Below are 25,502 nucleotides of genomic sequence, written 5' to 3' on the forward strand. Positions count from 1 at the left end.
TCCCAGATAAAAACAAAAGCACAAGTATAGCAAAGCATATGTAGATAAGGCTGTATAAATGTACTTGTATTATCTACCAACTTGGCATTGGGATGAGGTTGGAGAATTCTATAAAAATATAATTGTCTTATTTGTGTTTACTCGTTAACATGTTTTCTGTAATGTGGGCACTCAATTACTGACCTGCAATGAGTTACGAACAGCTAACAATGAATCCAGTGTTCAAGAAGATATTTTACAAATTTTTCACAAGCATGGTTAATTCGCCGCAATGACAAGCTATGTGGAGTGAGAGAACTTTCCTTTAGCCGTCTGGTGGGGACCGCCTCATTTGCAGCTCGTTTCTCAGTCGTCGTTTGTCCGGCCAGGCAAGGAGGAAGTGGAGGGTGGCGGCAGTGATGGTGTGGAGGAGACGAGCTGCTTGCCGGCGATCGATCAACTGCCTCAGGGAGCGTTGGTGCAAGACGGCCAGGGGTCAAGCAGCGCGGACGACGCGGTGATGTCGCCCGCGCTGCCCACGTCACCGCCCCCGGTGAGGAGGCCGCTGGGCCCACTCACCCACACTCGTGACGTGCGGCCATCCAAGCCACTTGACAGTAGAATTAGGAGCTGTGTGCGATTGACAGAATGAGTAGTTGTTGATAATGGCAATGGCAGTAGTAGTAGCAGCTCTACTAGGATGGAGCAGTTCCAATGACCAATGCAGCTGAGGTAGTGATTAAAGCAACTCAGAAAGTGGCATCCGCAGTAGTGTTAGTGATAGCAACACTGTTAGTGGCAACAGCAGTCAGTAAAAAGTTAGCAGCAGACATGTTTGCAGCAGCAGCAGCTTTAATAATGATACCAATCGTATAGCAGCAGTAATATTAGCTCCGGCAGCATTGATAGGAATGTCAGAAATTTCAGAGTGCCAGCAATAACTGAGACAACAGGAGCAGTGATGGTGTATGTATGTTGAACTTATTTTGCACCGTACATAGCCAACTGCTAATTGGAAGTATGGGGGAAGGACAACAAACTAAACACAAAAGGCAGTTCTAAAGACAGCAATAAGTGATATAGGCATTGCCCCGTTTACGCCCAGGATACGGTTCATGACTCTTCTGTGCACACCATTAAGTGTTATATCCCCCCCCCCCGTATGTATGGGTTTTCTCCAGGTACTGCTTTCACAAACAAAACACTCTAATTGGCCAAATACCTGAATGCAGGACCCTTTAGAAAATGTATTTGTGATTGGGCTTTTCCGGATATAGAATAGAGGGCATTGAATTGAATTATTCATGTCTTTGAAACACAATTCTGCTAATGGATCTTGTGCACGTATCAGCACAGTGGAGTGGTTAGTACATCACGCGGAATGCATCCTCCTGCGGTTTTTAAAATAAGATTAGATCGTGGTTTATAGCATTCGCACCTTGACAGAATGTATTATCTTTTACGTTTTATTACAAGTTGTTTTACACAACTATCAACTGTCTGCTATGTGTTTATTTCTTTTCATCTAATTGTTACAGTGCTTTTAGACATTGCTGTTTCTGTTTTTAAAACTGATTTATTAGGTTAGATTTTTTTTAAACGTTTTACATTTTCTAAGAGAATTAATCCTCTTATATTAACGAATTGCTTTACAGTTGTGTTGGATACTATTATTTTCGAGATGTTTTCCCCCCCATTATTTTTCTGTGCAGCACTTTAAGGTAATTTTAGTGCGATAGGTGTGACATGGATTATGTGGATGAATTGATTGACGGTGTAAGCGTTGCGGTTGGCAGAGCGTGTCCCTGCACCAGGAGGAGATGCGTGGCGCCGGCATGGCAGAGGGGAAGCACACGGCCGAGGACACTGGACTCCCCTACAGGCAAGATGCCCCACATAAATGCACGACTTCTCCGCTCTTACCGCACCCGAATTAACTACGTTGCTTGGTATGCAGGAGCTTGTTGGTTCAATCCCTACCTTGATGCCTGTACATTTGGAGTTTGCATGTTCTCCCCGTGATCGTGTGGATTTTTCTCCGGGTCCTCCGGTATTTCCCTCCACATTTCGAAACATGCGTTTAGAGTATTTTACAAACCAAAGTTTACACGGTCAATGAACGTGATGTCTGAACACTTTTGCAACATTGGTGTGATAACAGTGACAAAGGACACCTATAAAGAATATTTAAGACATGTTAATCAAACAACAACAACAAATCCCATAGTTGCAAAAGTAAAATTAATTGAAAAAACTATTTTAGTTATTTTTTTAAACGTGCTGATTGGTGACTGAGTGGAGCCTACAAAATTCCCTTCACTTGATAACCCAGTTAAATAAGACTCATGCACCACTGCCAACACAGTATCATCAAGTAATCTGCTCCATGATGAGTGGCGACCTGGCTTTGAACCAGGATCTCGGTTGTGCCATGTGTCCTGACGCAGTATTTGCTATACTCTTTGGTTCTTTTGGTAAAGTCACGTAGGTATAAAATATTAAATAAATTAAATCACGACGTTTCGGGCGCAACACAAGCGTCCGTCATCAGGTGGGAACAACCACAGCAAGACACTTGCTGAAGTAGGCAAAAGAGCTGCTAGTAACAAGGGATTATATAGATGAGGGAGGGAGAGGAGCCAGAGCTAGAGAGGGTGGAGGGGCGTGGGTCAGAGGGGAGTGGAATGCTGCAAGATCGACAAGCACGGCAAATTTCCAAAATACTGTAATGAGCAGGGCTGTGATAAGAAACTGGAATTGCGGATATGAAGGCAAACTATAGAACAGCTAAGGTTATGTCTATTTGTATATCTGGATGGCTTCATGAACAAACTTCAATCAAGAAGATGGATACAAATTGAGCAATCATTGGAAGGCTGTTATTAACCATGTAAAACCTTAGCTGTTCTATAGTTTGCTTTCATATCTGCAATTCCAGTTTTTATGCCCAGCCCTGCTCATTCCAGTCTTTTGGAAATTTGCCGTGCTTGTCGATTTTGCAGCATTCCACTCCCCTCTGACCCACGTCCCCCCCGACCCTCTCTATCCCTGGCTCTTCCCCCTCCCTCATCTATATAATCCCTTGTTACTAGCAGCTCTTTTGTCTACTTCAGCAAGTGTGTCTTGCTGTGGTTGTTCCCACCTGATGACGGACGCTTGTGTTGCGCCCGAAACGTGATTTAATTTAATATTTTATACCTACGTGACTTAACCCAAAGAACCAAAGAGTATGGATCCTTGCAGTCACGAAAACTTCAAATCTAGAATGCAGTATTTGCTGTTTGAGCCACGCAGCCAACTTAACTCTTTTGCTCGGAGAAACATTTTGGAGCCACCTTCCATTTGTTTATCAAATCAAACAACTGCATTTCAGGAAAATTATTGCAACCCAAGTGAATCGTGTGTAACATGAGCTAACACTTGGGAAAACTTGAATCAGTTATCATTCACACCATACATGCTTGAAATCATTTGTAAATATTGATTATTTATCATTCATATACTATCTATTAATGTTACTATGTGAAATCTTGACTTAAAGCTTTCGTGACTGCAGGAATTCATACTCTTTGGGTCTTTCGGTAAAGTCACGTCTCGATCTTCCTTCTCTAACCCCGCCTACTTACCCTTGGGCTGCACCCATCTCAGGCCTATATAACACCCTGCTTCAGCAGCTCTCTTGCTATATTTTTTTCACCTGAGGACGATTGCTTGTGTTGCCATCGATACGTCGTGATTTTTTCTTATTTTTAGATCTACGTGACTTTACCGAAAGACGCAAAGAGGTACTATGTTAGTGTAATGCGAGCGTAAATGGGGTTGTTGCTGGGCTCTGGTCCAATCACACGGCCCGGGGTATTGGGGGGCGGAGCCTGGTCTGTGGGGCGTGTGGGAGGGGCCACTGTTCACCTCGGCTCCAATGGGAGGCGAGGTGAATGGGGACGGAGCCAGCGGGGTAGTATGGGAAGGCCGGATATGACGATCCGGAAGGGGAGGAGTCAGGGTCACGTGGGGGGAATGTATATAAGTGGGAGCCCGGAAGAGATCGGGGCAGTCGGGGAAGTTAAGAGGCTGAGCCACGTTGGGTGGTGAGAGAGAGATCCGCGCCATCGGCCACGTGGCCGAAGGACCTCAGCACGCCGTCGGCCAGCGGTGTGCGGAGTGCGGGAGTAGAGGAGCTAACGGAGGAGCGTGCGTGGCACGCGATAGGGAGCGTGCACGAGACGACGCTGGTCCGAGGAGGAGACCAGTGGGGTGTGGAGGAGAACCTGAATAAAAGACAAGCGGAGACCAGCAGTGCCTGACGGAGTCATTTATTACATTAGTATAATGTACAGATTATACATGTATGGGAGGGGTTGGGCTTTTTAAAAATTAGTGAATTTATTCTCGACCCCAAAATGACAGTTGATCAAATTGTTGAAGAAATCAATCGTTACATCCATTTTTGAAAAGTTAACAGGGCATTTGTGTGTGTGTGTGAGGAACGGAAGTTGCGGGTAACGCGCTGCGCTACAAACCTAGTGACCCCAGTTCAATTCCCGCTCGTGGCCAACATACATGACGAGTATTTAATCCATTCCTGGGCCTGCCCTTTTTATCGACTCGGCCTCAAATGAGTACCTGGTGCAATGTATAAACATCGCCACTGGGAAGACAAAGGCGGCCTCCTCATGTGCTGTACCGGCCTACATAGGTGCTCGCTAACAGCACTTGCTCCTACAGTCTGTTAAGGCTATACGGGGGGGGGGTCTTTGTGTGTGTGTGTGCAGCTTGGGGAGCAGTCGTGTAGTGGTTAGCGCACTGCGCTACGTACCTGGTAACCAGAGTTCCTGTACGCAGCCAACATTGGCGACGAATATCTGAACCGGTCTTGGGCCTCCCCTAGGTTTACTGGACGGACATCAGTGAAAAAGAGCTTCATAGCTCATTGGATTTATCCAGGATAAATAAAGATTGTAATTCTGAGTTTGACTCGGCCTTCAATGAATGCGTGATGTGGTTATAAATATCAGAAAAGGGGAGACAAAGGCGGCCGGGCTTCGTGCTGGCCACCCACCCCCTCGTGTGCCATGCTGGCCTTTATATAGGTTCTCGCTCGCAGCACTTGCCCCAATGTCTGTTCAAGGCTATATGAGGGGTATCTTTATCTTCTGCAGCGTGGACGCCTACCGCACCCAACGCCGTGCCGCACAGCCGCCCAAGCCGCCGCGCTCGATGCCGTTCCTGCATGGTGACCAGAAGCCCCCGCCTGCAGCGCAACATCAGTGGCAGCAGGGCCAGGCCACCAAGGAGAGGGTGAAGGTTAGCAAGGCCTACACCCGCTGTGGCCAGTTGCATGCATAATGCATAGACACAAACTATAGCAGGTGAAAGCCCGTTGATAATGAAGGTTTTGTTTTGAATTGTGAGCTGGGGTTATCATAAAAGATAAGTCCGATACGAATGTCAGTGTAGGAAAAAAACAACATTCTTAAAATAAGTAGGTGAGATTAATCAAGTTAGAAGAATCATGCATAAGCTGGTATTATCTAACGTTCTCCAACGTGCAGTTATCCTCAGAAGTATCCATTTAGAAATACAGTTGCCGACTGGTAGTTATCAGGGCAAAACACGCTGACATAATTGCAAATAGTACTCTTTCCACTGGCGCCACGGTGGCGAGGTGTTGTCTCCCTCGCCTGGTATACAGGACGTCGTGGGTTCGATCCCGAGAGAGAGAAAATGGTAGGGGAAGGCACAACTATTTCCGGCTATGGGATTTTATTTAGATTTTTGGGGAAAATAGTTCAGTTTCTGTATATTTGGAGTTTGCATGTTCTCCCCGTGGTCGTGTGGATTTTTCTCCGGGTCCTCTGGTTTTTTCCTCCACATTTAGAATCAACGTGGGTTTAGTATTTGACTGCTGTACATTTCCACGTAACTCGAATTTTCCGTAACAATTTTCCCCAAATATCGAAATAAAATCCCATAGCCAAAATAGTTGTGCTTTCCCCAACCGTTTGCTCTCATTACTGCATCGCGCTGTAGTCCGTTTTCTTCCGCTACCTGTATCATATTGCTTTTCATACGCTGCACTTCCTCCGATTCATTTGATCGAATATCTACCCTAACTACTTATAATTAAACTAATGGTACATATACTGTATTGTGTCAAATTGTTTATGAATACCACAAAGCATCGAAAACAAACAATGAGGTAACGCTACAAAAGGAAAAGAGACAATGTGACGGGTACAGTATACTCATTGTAATAATGTAACCGCGCGACTCGTGAGTGCTATACAGTACACCACCGCCTTGAGGAATATGCGGCTCTGCCTTACGCCTCACTCCGCTGGATTCATCTGCAACCTCACCCCCCTGCACTATTTGCGCTTACGTAACTAATGCAAACATTTACGTATACAGTATTGAATTTTTATTCGCCATAATTTATTGGAGCATTTCTGTAGAGTTGGATTTCCGTAAGTCGGGTCTACTGTAACCCGGGTACTGCCTGTATAGCTTAGTTGACTTTTCCTGGTAAATAGTTTAGTTTTATCTAAGTTTTGAGAAATATACCAATTTTCAAATAGCAACAACAGTTTGGTTCATATTGGATCATTACAGACAGGTGATAGGACGGATAGATCTAATGCATGAACACTCAGCATTGGTTGGAATTCAGAACATATACGACGTCACAACCAAGCAATAAACACAACTTGTTGATGCTCCTCGGTAATTGGCCAAACAGCCTTCGGAGATGGTGGCCCGAGCAGGGTTGCGGTCCCGTCGTCTCCTTCCGTGCACGTGTGCGTGCGTGTGTGTGTGCGTGCGCTTCTCTAAGCATGCGTCGCTCACTTCCGTGCGTGCAGCTGCTGAACGGAGAGATTACGTCGCAGCAGAGGATCATCCAGCAGGCGAGCCAGGCCCTCAACTGCTGCGTGGACGAGGACCACGGCAAGGGCTCCGTGGAGGAGGCAGAGGCCGAGAGGCTGCTGCTCATCAGCAGTGAGCATTACGGACATACAGAGCCAATGTTAATTAACCAAAACATCTACTTAGTTTGTCATTGCTAAAGTCTTGAGGAATAAAAAAGTGGGTTATCATACATAGAATACTCTGTGCAGGGCCTAAAGCAGTACTCTTTAGTTTTGGGTGAGAGATGCTCCAGCATTAGTTCTGTGATGTCATTGTCCAGTGGCCAATCCCTGTGGTGCACTGCTGACTAATATTGTTCCATAAGAGTTTTCCTGGAATTATTTCAAAACACCAAGTTGGGATTTAATTGAGCATAAATGATTAAAATATTTGATTGTACACTTTTATTTTAAATAAACACATTTCCATTTGTGTTTTTGCATTGTTCTTGGTTGCACGTTGATTCATTAATGTAGCTGATCGTCTCCACCACTACACTCAACCTTGCTCACTCGTTACTCCCTTTACCCCCTGCATTGCAGCTGAGAAGCGGCTGGCTCTGCTCAACGAGCTCAACGACCTCAAGGGGCAGCAGGCACCCGGGGACGGGCAACAGCAGCCTGTCTGGAGCGACGCTCGGACAGCACCGTCGAAGGCAGAGGTCTGCCGTGGCACCGTGCTGGTGTCCAACGTCTGCCTGCCGCTCAAGGCAGACTTTGTGTGCTCCCTGGCAAGCAAACCGGGTAAGTGAGCCTCGCTGTGCCGTGCCCGGGGTTCTTCATAGACAATTTTCATAAACGTACAAATTGTAGGTAGGAAGGCGAATGTGCCCTTTTGTAAAAACACTGAAATCATTTTTGGAAACAAGCATTGTAATGAAGAGGAGGGGGATTTGTAAAAGATAGCCATGTCTACGTTTTGAAAATGTTGATAATGTTGAGCGATCTTTCAGAGGTCATAGGTGTCAGTGGCCAACGACGCTGTGAAGGGAGTATCGTATGTCTGCTTGGTATAGTTTAGCCTTGCCTCCTCTGGAAATACATCTTTGATGGTTCTAGTACAACACTGTTGTTTACACACATCAATGAGCAGTGTTGTGAATGCTTTGCTGAGGAAAAAACGAAAATGTAGGTGTGTGCTGGAGTAAAATGTAACATAATTTTCACGAAGGTGAACACTATTTCGGTTGATTGGGATGCACAAGGTCAGAGCGTGACGATGTCATCGTGGTAAAGTCAGTGTGTCAGCACAGCTATGTTACTTTTGTTAGTTTACATATGCAAATGTAATTTAGGGCTGTATTTGAGATGAGACAGCCAGCACTGACTTAACGATTCACCACTCATGGTGATTAGATGATATGACATTATTTGTGGTCAATGATCTAGGGTCACAATTAGATTAAAGGATTGATTTTCAAATATTATTTTGGCTCTCCTGTATTTATTTTCAATGTTTTTGCCTCCATAAAGGTTAGTTTGTGCAATTTGCCTAAATGCAACATTAACGTTTAATTTCCAAATAAAATCATAAATAATTTTTATTCACAGACAGATTGATTTGGAGCTGTTCTGCACGGTGGTCAGCAGAGGGTAGTTTAGTGAAATACATTTCTTGGTTTCTATACTCCCCTGCTTGTGCTGACAAACGTGGCGGAGCATGGTGACATTACTCCCACAACCCTCTTGGTATGGGAAGGCACTCCATTCAGCAGTTGATTGGCAACAGGGCTGTACAATTTGATGCATAAGAAGTGGTTTTAATGGCGTCGTTACATGCTTTGTGCTGACACTATCCACGTGCTCTCCCACAGATCGCTGCAACTACTACTTCTTCGTGCTGTTCCGTCATGGCTCCACAGACGTGGTGGCCACGCCGCTGGCGTCTACGCTCCACAGCATGGACGGGGACTCGCTCGCTTTCCCCACCAAGTTCTCGCTGTACGATCATTGTCCCCTCGTGTGTGCGCGCGTTTTTCTCCAGGTACTTGCTTCCTGCCATTCCAAAGCAGAGCCATCCTGAGATGGTGTCTCAATATTCCCTGTGAGCCTCTTGTGGGTGTTGTATATAACTATTTTAGATTCATCATCGTGTGTTATATTATATGTAGGTATATACAGACTATGGATGACTGCCCAATATACACATCTTCTAGTAGAATAAGACAACTGCATTATATTACCCCGAGTGCTATCGATTGGGTGACAAGATAAACAAATAAACAGTAGCGCTTTCTTTTTTCAAATACCAATTCCATCGACTGCATCAGCAATGCAGTTTAGAGGTAATTTTGATCCCCTGGATTAGCCAGAATTGCTATTATAACCAAGCTGAAATTAGCTATGCTTAGCCCAGCTAAGCTTCAATAAACTAGAATTAAAATAGATTACCATTCTGTTGCATCAACTGTCCCATGGCATAATTTATGTTAGTCTTGTATCAGCATCAACTGTAGAATAATTTTATTTCTACAGGAATCATTTGGCCTGACTAATTGAATACATTTGTTGTGCCAAAAAGTAACAGGTACCCCGATTTAAGTACTACTCAGAGTTTCGTACTGCCAATAATTTAGACGAATGACTAATGGGATTAATTATTTTGGATATGTCATGTTACACTGGAAGCTGTGCTGTGGTGCATTAGGTTTATTGGTGTTGTTGCCTTTAACAGGGAAGGTGTTCAGAGTGATTTTGAAATCGACGTGGAAGTCTACAGCCTGGTCAGTATGAAATGTCTGCAAAAGTTGCTTTATAAATAAACAACCTATTACTACATTTACATAAATATCCTTAACTATTGTAAACATTACATCAAATGGTGTAGCCCAGTGGTTGTGAGGTGATTTATGAATGTGAAATTATATACGTGAGTCATTGGTGAATAATCACGTATGAATATGCTAATATTAAATAATTATAGTATAAATGTCATCCATATGGTAACGTGGAACGAAATAAAAAGGCACGTAGGTATAAAATAAAATAAATCACGACGTTTCAATCACAACACAAGCGGTTGTCCTCCGGCGGAAAAAATATAATCCAGCAGTGGAACTAGTTCCACTGTTTACTAATAGGGTTTTTCCCCTTTTTTCTGGCAACAAAACTGACACCTTTTGCAAGGAATCATGTTTACATTAACCACAATACTTAGCAGTCAAATGCAAACAAAAAAACAATACTCTGGTAATTTATCCATTGTCTTTGAAACTGATTGGTCCACACCAGAGACAGCTTTCTTTGGAGCCTCGTCTCATATGGTGTTCGACCAGATGACGCCAAAAGTTCCACTGTTGCGATTGAAACGCCGTGATTTATTTAATTTTATACCTACGTGACTTTACCGAAAGAACCAAAGAGTATTGATTCCTGCAGTCACGAAAGCTTCAAATCAAGATTGAAATAAAAGACCTTTCTAAACTCATTGATCTTAAACAACGTTTCCGAGAGTAACCAGCGAGCGCGAACAAATGACATCCGGCACGCAGAGCGTCCGGTGCATTTTTTTTATTCGCTTACAGTTAATTAGCTCGTTATGATTCCTCACAAAATGGACAACTGGTTAACATTGATACATTTATTTCTCAGAACCATGTTGGGTCAGGCAAGGGGGGTACACTCGGTTGAAACAAAATTGAGCAAGGGGGTGCAGTAGCCATAATAGGTTGAGAACCACTGGGCTAGGCTGACCAGTTGGTACTCATGTCACAGCGCCCGGGGGACAATGATGAGCAAAAGTGTCGACCACTGGGAATTGGCCTCGTCTGATAATGTACATTTACCTGGGCATAGTTTTACTGCACAGCGTCTTGCTAGAAGTTCTTAAATCTGGTTTTGTGCATCAAACTCAGGCCCAAAGGAGAGATGGAGACCCCTCGGATAAGAGACGCCGCTCGACCAAGTCAAAGGTCAGTGCGTTTTCTTGTGCCACAACCAGCTGCCCCATCAGCCATTCCAAACGAATAGTCTGAGGGATCACATAGTGATATGAACCATGATGTGTTACACACATGCAGAAGCAAGTCAAATGCGAGGGTGATGGGATGAGACAGATTCAGGAAGATTTGTAAGCTGATGGATGGGATGACTGGAGGAGACAGGACACAGAGACAGGAAATGCTATTTTGTGGCTATCGTGACAGTAAGGAAAGCAGACACGTCTGATCTCTGCAGAGGTTTACAGTTTATTTATCTCATGCATGAGTTTTTTCTGCGCACTCCATTTTTTGTGGTACAATAAGTCTAAATAATGTATATATGTAGTGGCGTATATTGAGCCGCTACGGCTCTAGCGCCAGCTACTGAGGAAAGGGTGGAACTGTGCTCTCTGGTGATGGTCAGAGAGAGGGCAAGTGAGGACGTGACAGTCTGGGTGAACCCGAAAGGGCACGTGACCAGGTGAGGGTAGCGAGGGGGGCCAAGGGGTGGTGAGAGGGACATGTGACATGTGGCCCAAAACCTTCTCGAAGGATCCAGAAGGGGGCGTCGCCGGGGGCAGAGCCGGGCCGAGCTTCGGCGCATATTAGGAAGATCCCGAGAGCCGATCCGGGCTGTCTTCAGAAATCAACCCGCGGTGCTCCGTCTCCTCGGTCGTCGGTCATGACGTTTGGCATCGTGAGTCAGGCAGTACGTTACTGACCTAACTCGGATGAGTAGTTATCCCGTTGGGGTCTGAATTAACCGTGGTAGTTACCACCTATATCGTTATGTGTTATGTAGTACGCTGTTGTATGTAGGGATGAGTTTGGCATGTCTGGTGATGCTGGTTAAACAAAACATCTTGACATTGCCCCCTTTTGGGAGTGTATGCATGTTTGAACACTACTCACTGTAACCTAACCAGACCACGTGTCCAAACAGACCAACACGCACTTGGTAAACTGATGTTGTGCATTCATTCACTGGAGCTTTGATTAAATCGAATGTTAAAATACATGCATTTGTTTAAAATCATCACCATCTTACCATCACTCCTTACTTCCCAGGTCATGACTCCTAAAAAGCTACTTACTTCCATCACTGTAAGTGTTCCTTTACTAACACTTTCTGATTTCAAACTTCAATTATGATATGAATTTAAATGTTATAAAATTATATTGACTGCGAATTTGTAGTTCTCCTGTGCATGTACCAAGTCCTCCAGTCAAGGTTAAGACTGATTTCCAAGTTATACACTTGCATGGAAATACATTGCTTAGATATCGCAGTGATTGAACAATATATTGATATTTTTTAAAATGTATTGTGATTAAATTACAAAGCCACTTTCTGAGTTTAGAATGCAGAGTGTTAAATTACATACAAAAACACGAGTTGATCATTTGTCACTTGTAGTTAGTAAAGCAATACCACTAATAATTACTATCTTTTTTATGCAGTACCAACCCCCACTATTAATTGCATCATTGATTTGTTCAAAACATAATTAAATGAAGTGCATCAAACTGCAAGTCATGCACTGAATCATTTGGAATGATCAGGCATTGGAAACGTGTGCCAATTGCAATTTAATTTCTGGATTAGTGTGACGATGTGGGAAGGGTCCATGCCGATGAGAATGACCCAGGCAGATGCTCTGGACATTGAGCCACAAGGCAGGCCTTCCCACACCTGTGTACTTGCATGGAGTTGCTGTGTAACTGGCTTACTAGAGTTCAACAGGTCATGCTAATGATTCAGTTTATTGATTTGTATAAATTGTTAGGTTTACAATATTTTCATCTAATCACGTGCAAAAAAGTATTATTTAGGATTTAATAAATTTCTTCATTATGACTCTCGGTCATCCATAGCTGGATGAAACCACTACTTCCAGTTGTGATCTTGCGATGTAATTATCCACCTGGCACGTCTACACTAGCTGCAGGTGCTGGGTGGATTGTTACATCGCAGACTTGTGCACAAGGCAGGTTTGTTTGTTGTGTGGGTCAAGCTATTTGTGTTTCTCTTTTTTTCAGAGGAATCATCCGTACTCTCCAGGTGAGGAGGCTGCCGGGGAACCCACAGTCGCCCCGCTACATGCCAGATTGTCCTCCAGGCTTTGCATTGTGCTTTTCCATCTTGGTCGCGTGTTCACCTTGTGAAGCACATTGATACCTGGTGGCCAAAGTCTCTTCATAGAGTTAAATAAAATGTTGTGGGGTGGCTTGGCGGGAAAACAATGGTGGAACACACGGCGATATTTTTGGTTCTACACGTAAATATATTTTTCCCTTTTCCCATCAGAGTACATTCAAATGTAGATTTTCAGAGAGGCTATTAGTGCTTTTGAAAAGTGTACATTAAACCTCACTGCCTTGCTCTGTAGTATGCAGTTAGTACATTCATTATGAAGGTTAAAGGATGTCTTAGCGGTCAACGTGCCAACCTCTTAAGGTTGGGTTCACACTGGATCAGTTAACGTGCCACAATATTTGCCAGGTTGAACAGCAGCCAGTCAGGGATATTGGTTGCCATTCAAACATTCAACCGTCATATCGATGGTTGGCTGCACCTCTAGCTAGAAAATGCAGCAGCACCTAAAGTGATCCAGTGTGAACCCAGCCTACGTTTGCAACTTCCTTTAAGTCTGCTGCTTTGCACGAGGCCTGACGCAGTCACATGTGCATTCTGTTGACAGTGCGTGTGTGCTTCTGGGGAGCAGTAGTACAGCAGTTGGTGTGCTGCGCTACGAACCCGGCAACCTGAGGTCGATTCCCTCTCACTGCCAACACCGATCATGATTATCTGAACTGGTCCTGGGTCAACTCGGCCTCAAATGAGTACCTGGTGCAGTGTGTAAACATTGCCACTGGGGAGACAAAGGCGGCCGGGCCTGGTGTTGGCCACCCACCCCCTCGTGTGCCGTGCCGGCCTTCATAGGTGCTCGCTAACAGCACTTGCCCCCTGACAGTCTGTTAAAGTCTATATGGGGAAACTTTGTCTTTGTAGGGAGTGGTAGTGTCGTGGTTAGCGGGCTGCGCTACAAACCCAACAACTCGGGTTAGATTCCTGCTCACGGCTTACACCAGTGACTAATTGAACCGGTCCTGGACATCCCCTAGGTCGACTCGGCCTCAAATGAGTAACTGGTACAGTGTGTTACATCGCCACTGGGGAGTCAAAGGCAGCCGGGCGTGGTGCTGGACACCCACCCGCTTGTGTACTGTTCCGGCCTTGTTAGGTGCTCGCTAACAGCACTTGCCCCAACAGTGTTGAAGGCTATACGGGGGATATGTTTTTAGTTTTGTCTGTGCATCACTGTGCGTGTCTGTGCGTGTCTACATGTCTGTGCCTGTTTGTGGCTGTTTGTGCATTGGGCAGCCATGAGCAGTGCGGGCGGACCCAACGCAGTGCGCGTGAGCAACTTCTCTCTCGTCGGCTCGCACAAGATCACGCGCGCCTCGCTCGGCGCCTCCAGGTTTCTCTTGGACAAGGTGAGGTGCCATGCTCTAAATACACCGCTTGTAGGGCTGTTTTGCTGAAGAGACGAGCATTAGAGTTGGCACCCAGAAGTTTGCAACTAAGTTGGAGAAATAGACAGTGGTGAACTAACTGTAATAGGCAGGCCTAGGAGATTCTTGCAGTAGTTCCTTCATCTGGCAGAAATAAGGAAGTGATGACAAACTGGCATTAACAACACTGGCCATAATGATCTCTTGATTGATTGGATGAACATCCAATTTATTGGAGTGCCAGTCTATCCATGTGGGTTGTGACCAGATATTCTCAAGTGTAGGATGGGGTGATCGTGAGATCAGTAGTAGGGTTGTACGAGCTTGACGTAGAAAAGCACAGAGAATGGGTGCCTACACCGTTTTAAGCCAGTGTATACAGCATAGGAATTGTGCATGCTCGGGCAACTCACAGGCAGGATATGCCAGTGGAAAATAACTGCAACCTAACGTTGTGCCAGCTTGTGCCGTGGAAGTGGCGTTCGTCATTTCTTGTGGACGATGTCAAAGCGACTCGGTCCACTTGTGAAAATCATTTCGATGAGACCACCCAGAGGTTTGCAACCATGTTGGGGAGATAGGAGGGACAGTGGTGAAGTAACTGTGAGAGCAAACATTGTGTCGAGGCCATCAGTTTGGAGATCCTTTGCAAGTGCTCTTGCTTTGCGTCTGTAAATGAGATGTTTGCCACGTAATATAATGTACTAGATGCCGTGTATATAGGAATGCTTTTAATTACAAACGTTACATTGCATATTTTATAATATATACACATTTATTATGTTTGGAAATGTTATAGTTCGTTGGGGAATATACTACGCATCCATGTCATTAAATATGTGATTGGAGTAAACTATGTAGGCGAGTGCCTGGCTTTAAAAAGTTTTTTATGTCATCCAAAGTGGATGTTACATGTTAAAGGATGCACAGTGGCATACAGTAAGCAATGTCTACACAGTAATATTAGGTGACGGAATGGATACTATGCTTCAGTATTCTAATTGTGTGTTATATTTGTGCTGTGGAAACTTGTAAGCCAAAAGGGTGCTCTGCTTTGCACATTAGCACATGTCCCCTCCACCAGCATGTGATGTGCACGATTGATTCAAAACCAGTTCCTGGGGCCAAGTAAAACGGTCATGCGCTAACATCACGACGTTGTGTGAACTCAAACATTCAAACACGAGAGTGAATGCAGGCTGGAGGAGTTTGCTTCTCTGCTTTGTCACCGCTGCATCGCATCTACCCGCCCGCTTCGCATAACTTGCTTTGCCACGTCTACTCTGCCCAACTTATACATTTGATTTTTAGCAATTTGAGCTGGCCGCCTTGATCGATTTAAATTCATGAGGAGCAAAGGGGTTTGTTGCAATCACTGAAAGGAATTACATTTTTTTAAATAAATGAACTGTGACAATCCAATAAGCTTATTTAGATTAATCTTTAATTGAAATCTAGTGGGAGCACAATGGGAATCGTTAAGGGCTTTGACAAAAGATAAGATAAGATCGACAAACCTGGGTCGCCGTAATTGTCTCGGGTGAGTCCTAAAAATAGTTGTAGAAATAATTGTTTCCATTTTGACAAAAGGGTGTGTCCTCAATTCTGAGAGTTCCAAGGTTAAATTTGCTCTTGGTGTGAATAAACTAGAATTAATAGAATTAAGTGCATACATTAAACCTGGTTTTCATAAGTGGTCACCTCCACACTGCATTCTGCCCGCCATCCCCTCCAAAATGCATTTTTCTCAAAGAATATCAAGGGGGATATCTTGTGTACACAGTGAGTGCTACGTACAGTCAGTGCTACGGTACAGTCAGTTCTACCAATGGAAAATGTAACGCATCGGCTAAGTTCCCCAAGTGCCGGGCACTGGAATGGGTGTTGTAATGGGTATGATTGGAACGTGTTGGTGACCACTTCATGTTAAACCCGACTCAATGCAAGTGCCAATATCTCAATCTTGATTTGAAGCTTTCGTGACTGCAGGAATCCATACTCTTTGGTTCTTTCGGTAAAGTCACGTAGGTAGAAAAATAATAGATCATGACGTTTCGATCGCAACATAAGCAATCGTCATCAGGTGGGACAACCACAGCAAGAAAAAACTGACGATTGCTTGTGTTGCGATCAAAACGTCGTCATCTATTATTTTTCTACCTACGTGACTTTACTGAAAGAACCAAAGAGTATGCCAATATCTCGTTTAGCAGCACAGCCTATGTGGGTTCAGTTGGCGTGAAAGTGTCGTACAGCGTGGACGGCTCTGAGTAGGAGAAGATGGCCGCGCGTAAACAACTGCCGAGATTGCTGATCGCCAATGAAACTGAGTGACCTGCACTCAGTGGTTTTCCCTGTGTCAGGCAGCAGTGGCGTGTTCTAGAATAAGAACGTGTGTAGTGCAGTGCCCTGCCTTGGCACAACTGGGGAGAGGAGAGGGTGTGGAGGATCGGAAATTGGTGCGGAAAAGCCACGGGAACAATTTGCCACTGGTGCTATCAAAGTCCACCTCGCTCTTTCCGAGCTTGAGGAAGTAGCTCCCAAAGTCGTGGTTGTCCATGAGGGATAATCTGGAGCTAGTGCTAGAGGAATGTTATCCGACATGTGTTCCCTCTACCGAGGGGATGTTTAGCCATGTGGCTCTCGACATTACGACATTACCCTTCACTGCTGTGTGAGCAACTCCTAAAGTCTGCTTACTGAAGAGGTCACTGGATATCTTTTCAAATGGGAGTAATGTAGCTCATTATTGGTATCAAACGCCATGTGTCCGTTTGTACAGAAATTATACATTCATTAAGCATGGTTAATGGATCACCAGGAGTTTTCCCACGTCGCATCTTACAAAACTAACCATCTTATAGCTTAAAACTAACTTAAAATTTGATGAAACAGCTTCTAATTTAAACCAAGAATTGAATTTGACTTATTAACAATCTTGTTTTTTTGCGATATAAATCATCAGCCTTTGTTATAAAGTGATTACGTTGTTAATGTCTCAAGTTAAATTTCGATTTAAAGCTTTCGTGACTGCAGGGATTCATCTTCTTGGTTCTTTCGGTAAAGTCTGTCGGGGAGACGCTGTGAAGACCAGGTCTGTCGGGGAGACGCTGTCTCCCCGACAGACCTGGTCTTCACCTGAGGACGGCTGCTTGCGTTGTGGCCGAAACGTCGTGAGAATTATGTTTTATTTTTATTATCTTATTATTTCCCTTCTACGTGACTTTACCGAAAGAACCAAGAAAATGTCTCAAGTTGTTAGGGTTTCTCTATTAGCTTACACAGCCTCTTAACTATTGAGTTTGCACAACTGATCGGTTGCAGTGTTATTTTAATCGCACCTCTGTTCACTGTTATTATAATCAACTCTGAAGCTTGGCAGTGACCCCACTCTGCTTCTCGTTTTGTTCTGCTCTCATTAGATCAAAATCGGATGCTTTTCTCAAGCCTAAACCATGTGTTCATAACCCTTAACATATTAAGTTAGAGGTATGGAAAATGTTCTTTTTAGTGTAGCGTCACATTTCTACTGAAAAGCATGCCTCGAATTTCTTGTCACGATCTTCAACCAGAACACATGGTTTAGAACAGGGGTCGGGAACCTTTTTGACTGGGAGAGCCATAAAAGCCAAATATTTCTAAATATATTGCATTGAGAGCCATATAGTATTTTTAACGTATAATAAATTAAATATGTCTTACTTTTAATGCGACTTCTGGTGCTGCATGGTTTTGCTGATGGCCTTGTAGTCTGGTTCGTACGTAGTGAGGTTGAGTTTCATGCAGGCGTTGAGGCCCCGTGACCCGTGAAATTTATCTTCAAAACTAATTTCTAAAATGACACAGTATTATTAAGCAATATCACAAGTATTTGAAAATCTGTTCCAAACTGATTTTTTTATTTTTTTTTTCAACTCAAAATTGTCTGGGAGCCATATGCCGTCACCAGAAGAGCCATATATGGCTCGCGAGCCATAGGTTCCCGACCGCTGGTTTAGAAGTTGGCTCCTTGTGCTAATTTTACACTCTTGAGTTTACACGTTGCGTCTCGTTCCCTCTGTCCCTGCCGCGTGCACGCTCGCCCTGAAGCCTTATCGTCCACGTGACGCACAACGACATCTTGCGCTGCTGCTTTGATGCACTGTGTGGCCTGGTGGATGCTCCTCTTGTGCTTCTCTGTTTAGATGTTGGTGGGGGTGTTGAGGAAGTTGTGATGTGGTTGAAGTGGTGGAATGTGAGGTGATTGCAGTTGAATGTGAGGTGTGTGACTTGAGTTAATATGGTGTCTGTGTGATGTGGTTGAAGTGGTATAATGAGATTTAAGTGGTGTAGTGTGAAATGTCTGACATGATTGACTGAAATAGGGTGCCACGGTAGTGAGATGTTAATTACCTCTTTTCCTATACAGGTCGTGGGTTTTATCCCTGATGCCTGTATATGTGGAGTTTGCGTGTTCTCCCTATGGTCGCGTTAATTTTTCTCCGAGTCCTCCACTTTTTCCTTCCGCATTTAGGGTATTTATTTGCAATACATTTCCACGTGATTAGCCACTTTGTTTAGCTATAATTTGTGATAGCCAGGTCGCTTCTAAAAAGAGCTATATAGCTCCATAGGCCTTACTTGGTAAAGGAAAAATAGTTTAGAAATCTGACATTAGTGGCATGGTATTTGAATGTTAAAACTGTAAGGTGCGACATGATTCTGGTGAATAGTGTCACGTAATTGTGAGCTGGTTGAGGTGGTGGAGTGTGAGGTGCTTGAGGTGGTGTGATGTGATTGAGGTGGTGGAGTGACGTGGTTGAGGTGGTGGAGTGTTGTATCTCGGGGTGCAGGTTGTGTTGTCACGGGTTGTGAAGGCGCGCGTGGTGTCTCACTGGGTGTTCTCTCCCCTGCTGGCTCTAGATGAAGTTTGATGGGAAGGTCAGACACCTGCTGGGAGATGAGTTTCAAGAGAAGGTGCTCCTCTCTCCCCCTCTGTCCTTGTCTCCTCACAGTTGATCCCTCTCCAACGAGCTTGTACAAAGTTAACAATTCGATTCTCAGGACTTAGTAATTGTTAAAGCGAACATTTGTTTTTAGTGATGAAAGTTTGCACTGACACATACGTGTCTATGGTTCCCTGTATTTGTGCCACACCACTGTTTAAATCGTGATGTTGTCATTCCTAGGGTTTATACTTTATCGTGAATAGTTCAAATCCCAAAGTTTTCCCCATAATTTCCACGGTGCCTTATTGCTGAATTCAGTCACTTGGCACAGGTTAAAGAGCCTCAATCAAGGTTACAAGTTAAAATCCTGCTTGACTTGGGTATCATCGGTCTGGTATTTATAAAAAAATATATACCATTCCAGAAAGTAAATAGTGGCTGTCCTCTTCTTGGTTCTTTCGGTAAAGTCACGTAGAAGGAAAGTAATAAAATAATAAAAATAAAACATAATAAAATAAAATAATTCTCACGACGTTTCGGCTACAACGCAAGCAGCCGTCTTCAGGTGAAGAATGAGACACTACCAAGCTAGGAGCTTATATATAAGCTGCGTTGGAGGTGGAAGAGCGCCTTAACAAAAAGAATGTGCATATGAAGAGGAATTTAGCATATTCATGGAAAATGCGTAGGAGGTGGGCGGGGGGGGTTTCAAAGTCATTATGCCCATGCATTATGCAGGATTAGCAGCACCAAGGGGGGGTGCAGGGATTAGCAGTAACAAAGGAGAGAAATGTTAATGATATGTAGCTGCAGTTACTCAACAACCACGTAGAAAACTAAAGTATAAACTACATAAAAAACTAAAGTATAAACTGCATAGCACCATCAGTATACTTACTATACTCTACAATAAGCTGAGTTACTAATATACCGTACTATATACTGCCATATAGTACGGTATATGCTCGTGTGATGTAAGAGAATAAAGTTTAGATGGAAGCATATTATATCATTTTTACGACGTAGAATTGTAATGTATTACTTGCTGTTAGTAACTCAGCTTATTGTAGAGTATAGTAAGTATACTGATGGTGCTATGCAGTTTATTCTTCAGTTTTTTATGTAGTTTATACTTTAGTTTTCTACGTGGTTGTTGAGTAACTGCAGCTACATATTAACATTTCTCTCCTTTGTTACTGCTAATCCCTGCACCCCCCCTTGGTGCTGCTAATCCTGCATAATGCATGGGCATAATATGACTTTGAAACCCCCCCGCCCACCTCCTACGCATTTTCCATGAATATGCTAAATTCCCCTTCATATGGACATTCTTTTTGTTAAGGCGCTCTTCCACCTCCAACGCAGCTTATATATAAGCTCCTAGCTTGGTAGTGTCTCATTCTTCACCTGAAGACGGCTGCTTGCGTTGTAGCCGAAACGTCGTGAGAATTATTTTATTTTATTATGTTTTATTTTTATTATTTTATTACTTTCCTTCTACGTGACTTTACCGAAAGAACCAAGAAGATGAATCCCTGCAGTCACGAAAGCTTTAAATCGAAAAGTGGCTGTCCTATGAATATACTTACCCCCACCATCAGAATGTATAATATTCATCAATGACTTGGGCTGCAAACAGGAGATGAGCATATTGAGTTGATTTATTGACTTTTCCCCAAAGTGCAATGTCTGCAAAGACCCTGAAACAATTAGTTTTTTTGTGGTTGTGTCATAACCCGAATTCCATATTTACAGCTAGATTGAAAAAATATATATTATGAGCAAGTCTCTGTGATTTTTACTGAAAAAGGTTTTAATATCTGTGAACCTTCGATTGGTATAGTAAAAGACTTTTGGCCACATTGACGTTTTAACGAATTAAAATATAACTTGCTGTTGACCGTTCACACAGTCCTGAGAATCTTGTTTCTTAAATTAAAAGGCTCATTTTCTTTAGTTAATACTCTACATGTCTTCTTCCATCTGTTAGTAAATGTCTCCAGGCTGTATTACCTGTAACGACAGTCTTGAATTCCTATCTCATCTGCATCCCAAACAACCTCCCCAAAAACCCTGGATAAAATGGCACAACCCACGCGGAGGGGGGTTTGGGGGCAGGTGGGCGCGCGGTACAGCTGCACAATGGAGCATTCCAATTGGTGCAGGGGTGGTGCCGGCATTCTGTATCACGGCTCGTGGCTGCTGCTCTCCTTTAACAGTTTAAACCAGTGCTTTGTAACCAGTGTGCAGCGACATGTCAGTGTCACTCGCCAAAGTCCCAGACGTGCCGTGGAATTGTCGGACTTTGTAGAAAAGGAAAGCATCAACAAGCCCACATCTGCCCGCCCTCCCCTCTCCATTGGTCGCGGTGCAGTACGCCAGCAGACAATCATCAGTTGCCACCCCTTCTACTCCCTCGGTGGCGCAAGTACAGTTGGGCAAATGTACGTGGAGACATGTTTAAAGACACAAGGACATGGAGACACATACGGAGATGTGCACGGAGACAGACACTAATACACACCGAGACACAGACGAGGAGACACTCAAACACATACAGGCATACCTCTTATAGCGATTAGGATGTGTTGTTGGTAAACGGAGCGCTGCACGAAACAACGCTACAGGAGGTCAGTATAACGTGGTTCTCATGGAAATGCGTTCCTAACGGCCCCATATTTTACCTGTGAGTGATATATAAGAGTTTATTGGTGTATCAGTAATAGCCTTAATAATGATGCTATACACATGATAAATGTATTTAAAAAGAAAAAGAATAACTTTTAATGATGACGTAAAGAAATATACAATAAGTAATTTACCCGCCAGTGCATTTGGTCGGAGCTTGCGTAAGATTAACCATAGTCTTCTCCATGATGATCATCTGGCTTGGGGGCATGTGTTGCTGCGTCTGAACTTCGACCCACACACCTAATTACCTCTTTCGCCCTTCTCCAGTAAAATACTCCTTGAACGAGCTGTCCTGGTTGCAGTTAACGATTGAGCGATTCTAACGGTTGATACAGCCAAAACCCAAGCTCGATCCGACATCAACCCAACGCTTTCCCGCCTCCACACGTATAACATGCATGTTCACATCCAACTGGTGCCTTCCCTTGACTGGTTAGCCACATTTACCAGCATTATCACTTGCAGGCCTTTTTCCAGACATTGTGGGTCAGAAATGTTATCACAAAAAGCAAAAACAGTTACCAACGGCGTGAACACATGTTCCACGGAAACCATTCGAGACTGGGGGGGGCGGAGGCGGTGGGGGCGCTGGTTGGCTCGGTGCCACTGAACGCACGCTGTTCTCGCTGGTTGAGCGCACGGCTCGGAGCAGAGGGGGAGCGTTGCCTGCTGCGCGTTCTCACGCAGGTATTGTCCTCCAGGAAAAAGAGCATTATACGTCAAATGGCGCTAAAAGAAGCAGTGTTATAAGAGGTATGCCCTTGTACACTCACGCAGTCAGGCAAATTCTTGTTATGGGTTTTGACGGCGCAGCTTGGTTTCCATGTTCTCGACAAGATCAGGATGGGAAAGGGATCGTGAATTCTCTCAATCACAGTGCAATGGCTACCCTGCTCGCCCAGCAGCAGGTCCACGGCGATGTTTTGGGTTCGGTGTGCCACGAAGATCGAGTAAGCTCACAAGTGTGCCGTGGAATGTGAAAGGTTGAGAAGCGCTGGTTTAAACTCTTCTGTTATGATCTTCAATGTTAAAACTCAACGCTTTGAATTTGATTTACCTGATTTCTTCTCTATCCCACATCTGTACCTCATGTCAATCCCTCCCTGACTAAGAATCGGTTGTCCTTCCAGTGCGCAGTCTTGAGATCCGATTGTGTCGACTCTTATGAATGCAAATGTTGTTGGCTCGTATGATGTCTGTTACGCTGCCGTGATGAAGTTATTGGCCTCGTGCACGCTCACCATTGAAATAGATGTTAAGATTGCAAATATTCGTCATAAGCATACTGTAAAATATCTGTAACTACATGCCAATATACACTTTATAAAGAATCTGTTTAACTGTACACGATTAAAAGTTATATTTTAATTATGTATCAAAAATATGAAAATAATATTTTTTTCTTAGTTAATGATGCGAAGTGAATTCTTTGAGAAAACACGTGCTGTGTGAATTACTAAAATAAATCATAACAGATTGTTTTTAAATATAATCATTGAGAGGAAAGGAAGATATCGATGCTTTGGCTGAGTAGGTGTCATCAGGAAATAAAGAACCTGCATACTGTGTATGTACGCTTAAACAGAAACATTACAGGATGGAGGTGAGGTATAAAAGTCCAAATTGCACAAGTACTTAAGTTTTATTTTATACCTACGTTACTTTACCGAAAGAACCAAAGAGTACTAAATGCAAGCTCCGGCATGGCAGCAAAACATGATGAAGGGCGTTGTCGTGGTTGATTGTGGCCACTATCCAACAACCCCACAACCTAGTTCCGTGAGCGAGCCTGGTTCACTGCGTGCCTCCTCAGGTGCCGTTCCTGTCGCCCTTGGAGGGGCCGATCTTTTTGAAGGTCGAGTGCCGAGCGGCGTCGGCTGTTGAACACCGCGGCTTCCTGGTGAGCGTCGAGAGTGAACCCCCCCTCCCCGGCCTTCCACGCTCATGTGGATTCACGCCTTGTGCTCCGTGTCCCTTTGCCATCGAACACAATTGTGAAGACTTTTAAATGAAGCTCGTATACACAATTATGGCACACTTATAACATGAATCTTCAGTGCACCGATGTCACTGGAGCACGATGGGAGTTGTCGTGATACTAACGTCTAGTATCCTCGTTTCCACCTCAAGATTCCTGTCTACAGGGACGCACAGCCCAGGCGCAAGCTCACGGCTGTTTATTTTTATCATTGCACCTTCCTATAGTCACAAATGCGAAACCTAGGGTCGAGTACTGGATCGGGTATCTGGGTGACCCGTGGGTGAACCACAAGGTGGGTCGTAACCAAGTTTTTTTACAGATTTCGGTTTTACGTAAACACTACTTCCGGCCCGCTTTGCAGGTTACCCACGAATGCCGGACTCCATGCAAGACTAGCACGGGGTTCAAACGCAGAATTCCACTCGGCCGCATTCGATGTCGGGCTCTTGGGTTTCTCGCATGTCCCCTCGTTGTGACCCCACGGTGGCGCGTGACGCCTGCAGACGGTGTTTGAGGACGTGGGTGGTCTGGGCGCCTGGCACCGCCGCTGGTTCGTGCTCGCGGGGACACGACTCAGCTACTGGACGTACCCCGACGACGAGCGAAGCAAGGTGGGTACGCACGTGCCCTGTACATGGAGACGCGCCGCTGACACTGACATGCGCCGACACAATACACGCTGATGCGTGTAATACAATGCCTAACAGCCATTCATGCTGACACAGTGACATACAATATTAGGTTCATGGTGCAACCGGTGGTGAGTGGATTTGCACTATGAACCAGTTTACTTGAATTCAATTCTCAGTGACAGCTAACATCAGTGATGAGTGATGCTGAATCGTTCCTGGTCCCCACTTCAACTCGCATTGATCAGCATGGTGAACAATTGTTAAATAACTCCCATGAAAGGCACTGTGCGAATGCCTTTAGCAGTGGATTGACAATGGGCTGTAAATGCATACAGTGAGGGAAAACAGTATTTGATCCCCTGCTGGTTTTGTACGTTTTCCCACTGACAAAGAATAATTTGAATGGTAGGTTTATTTGAACAGTGAGAGACAGAATATCAACAACAAAATCCAGAAAAACGCATGTCAAAAATGTTATACATTGAATTGCATTTTAATGAGAGAAATAAGTATTTGACCCCCTCTCAATCAGAAAGATTTCTGGCTCCCAGGTGTCTTTTATACAGGTAACGAGCTGAGATTAGGAGCACACTCTTAAAGGGAGTGATCCTAATCTCAGCTTGTTACCTGTATAAAAGACACCTGTTCACAGAAGCAATCAATCAATCCGATTCCAAACTCTCCACAATGGCCAAGACCAAAGATGTCAGGGACAAGATTGTAGACCTACACAAGGCTGGAATGGGCTTCAAGACCATCGCCAAGCAGCTTGGTGAGAAGGTGACAACAGTTGGTGCGATTATTCGCAATTGGAAGAAACGCAAAAGAACTGTCAATCTCCCTCGGCCTGGGGCTCCATGCAAGATCTCACCTCGTGGAGTTGCAAAGATCATGAGAACGGTGAGGAATCAGGCCAGAACTACACGGGAGGATCTTCTCAATGATCTCAA

At 44.3% G+C, this 25,502-nt stretch overlaps 1 protein-coding gene across 1 annotated transcript in view; it reads left to right on the forward strand.

Moving 5' to 3' along the window:
• Nucleotides 1–25,502, forward strand: part of LOC133354895 (anillin-like) — a 44,600-nt gene that overhangs the window by 12,935 nt on the left and 6,163 nt on the right. The window contains 14 exon segments of the mRNA XM_061572058.1: nucleotides 369–532; nucleotides 1,776–1,861; nucleotides 5,139–5,283; nucleotides 6,840–6,975; nucleotides 7,428–7,628; nucleotides 8,699–8,825; nucleotides 9,559–9,607; nucleotides 10,739–10,795; nucleotides 11,873–11,908; nucleotides 12,845–12,866; nucleotides 14,190–14,302; nucleotides 19,223–19,276; nucleotides 23,753–23,839; nucleotides 24,424–24,531. Of these exon segments, the coding sequence (XP_061428042.1) occupies nucleotides 369–532; nucleotides 1,776–1,861; nucleotides 5,139–5,283; nucleotides 6,840–6,975; nucleotides 7,428–7,628; nucleotides 8,699–8,825; nucleotides 9,559–9,607; nucleotides 10,739–10,795; nucleotides 11,873–11,908; nucleotides 12,845–12,866; nucleotides 14,190–14,302; nucleotides 19,223–19,276; nucleotides 23,753–23,839; nucleotides 24,424–24,531 (1,385 nt within the window).

This window comes from Lethenteron reissneri, chromosome 49 (assembly GCF_015708825.2).
Source record: "Lethenteron reissneri isolate LAM-NWPU_2019-01 chromosome 49, ASM1570882v1, whole genome shotgun sequence".
NCBI classification, from domain to species: Eukaryota; Metazoa; Chordata; class Hyperoartia; order Petromyzontiformes; family Petromyzontidae; genus Lethenteron; species Lethenteron reissneri.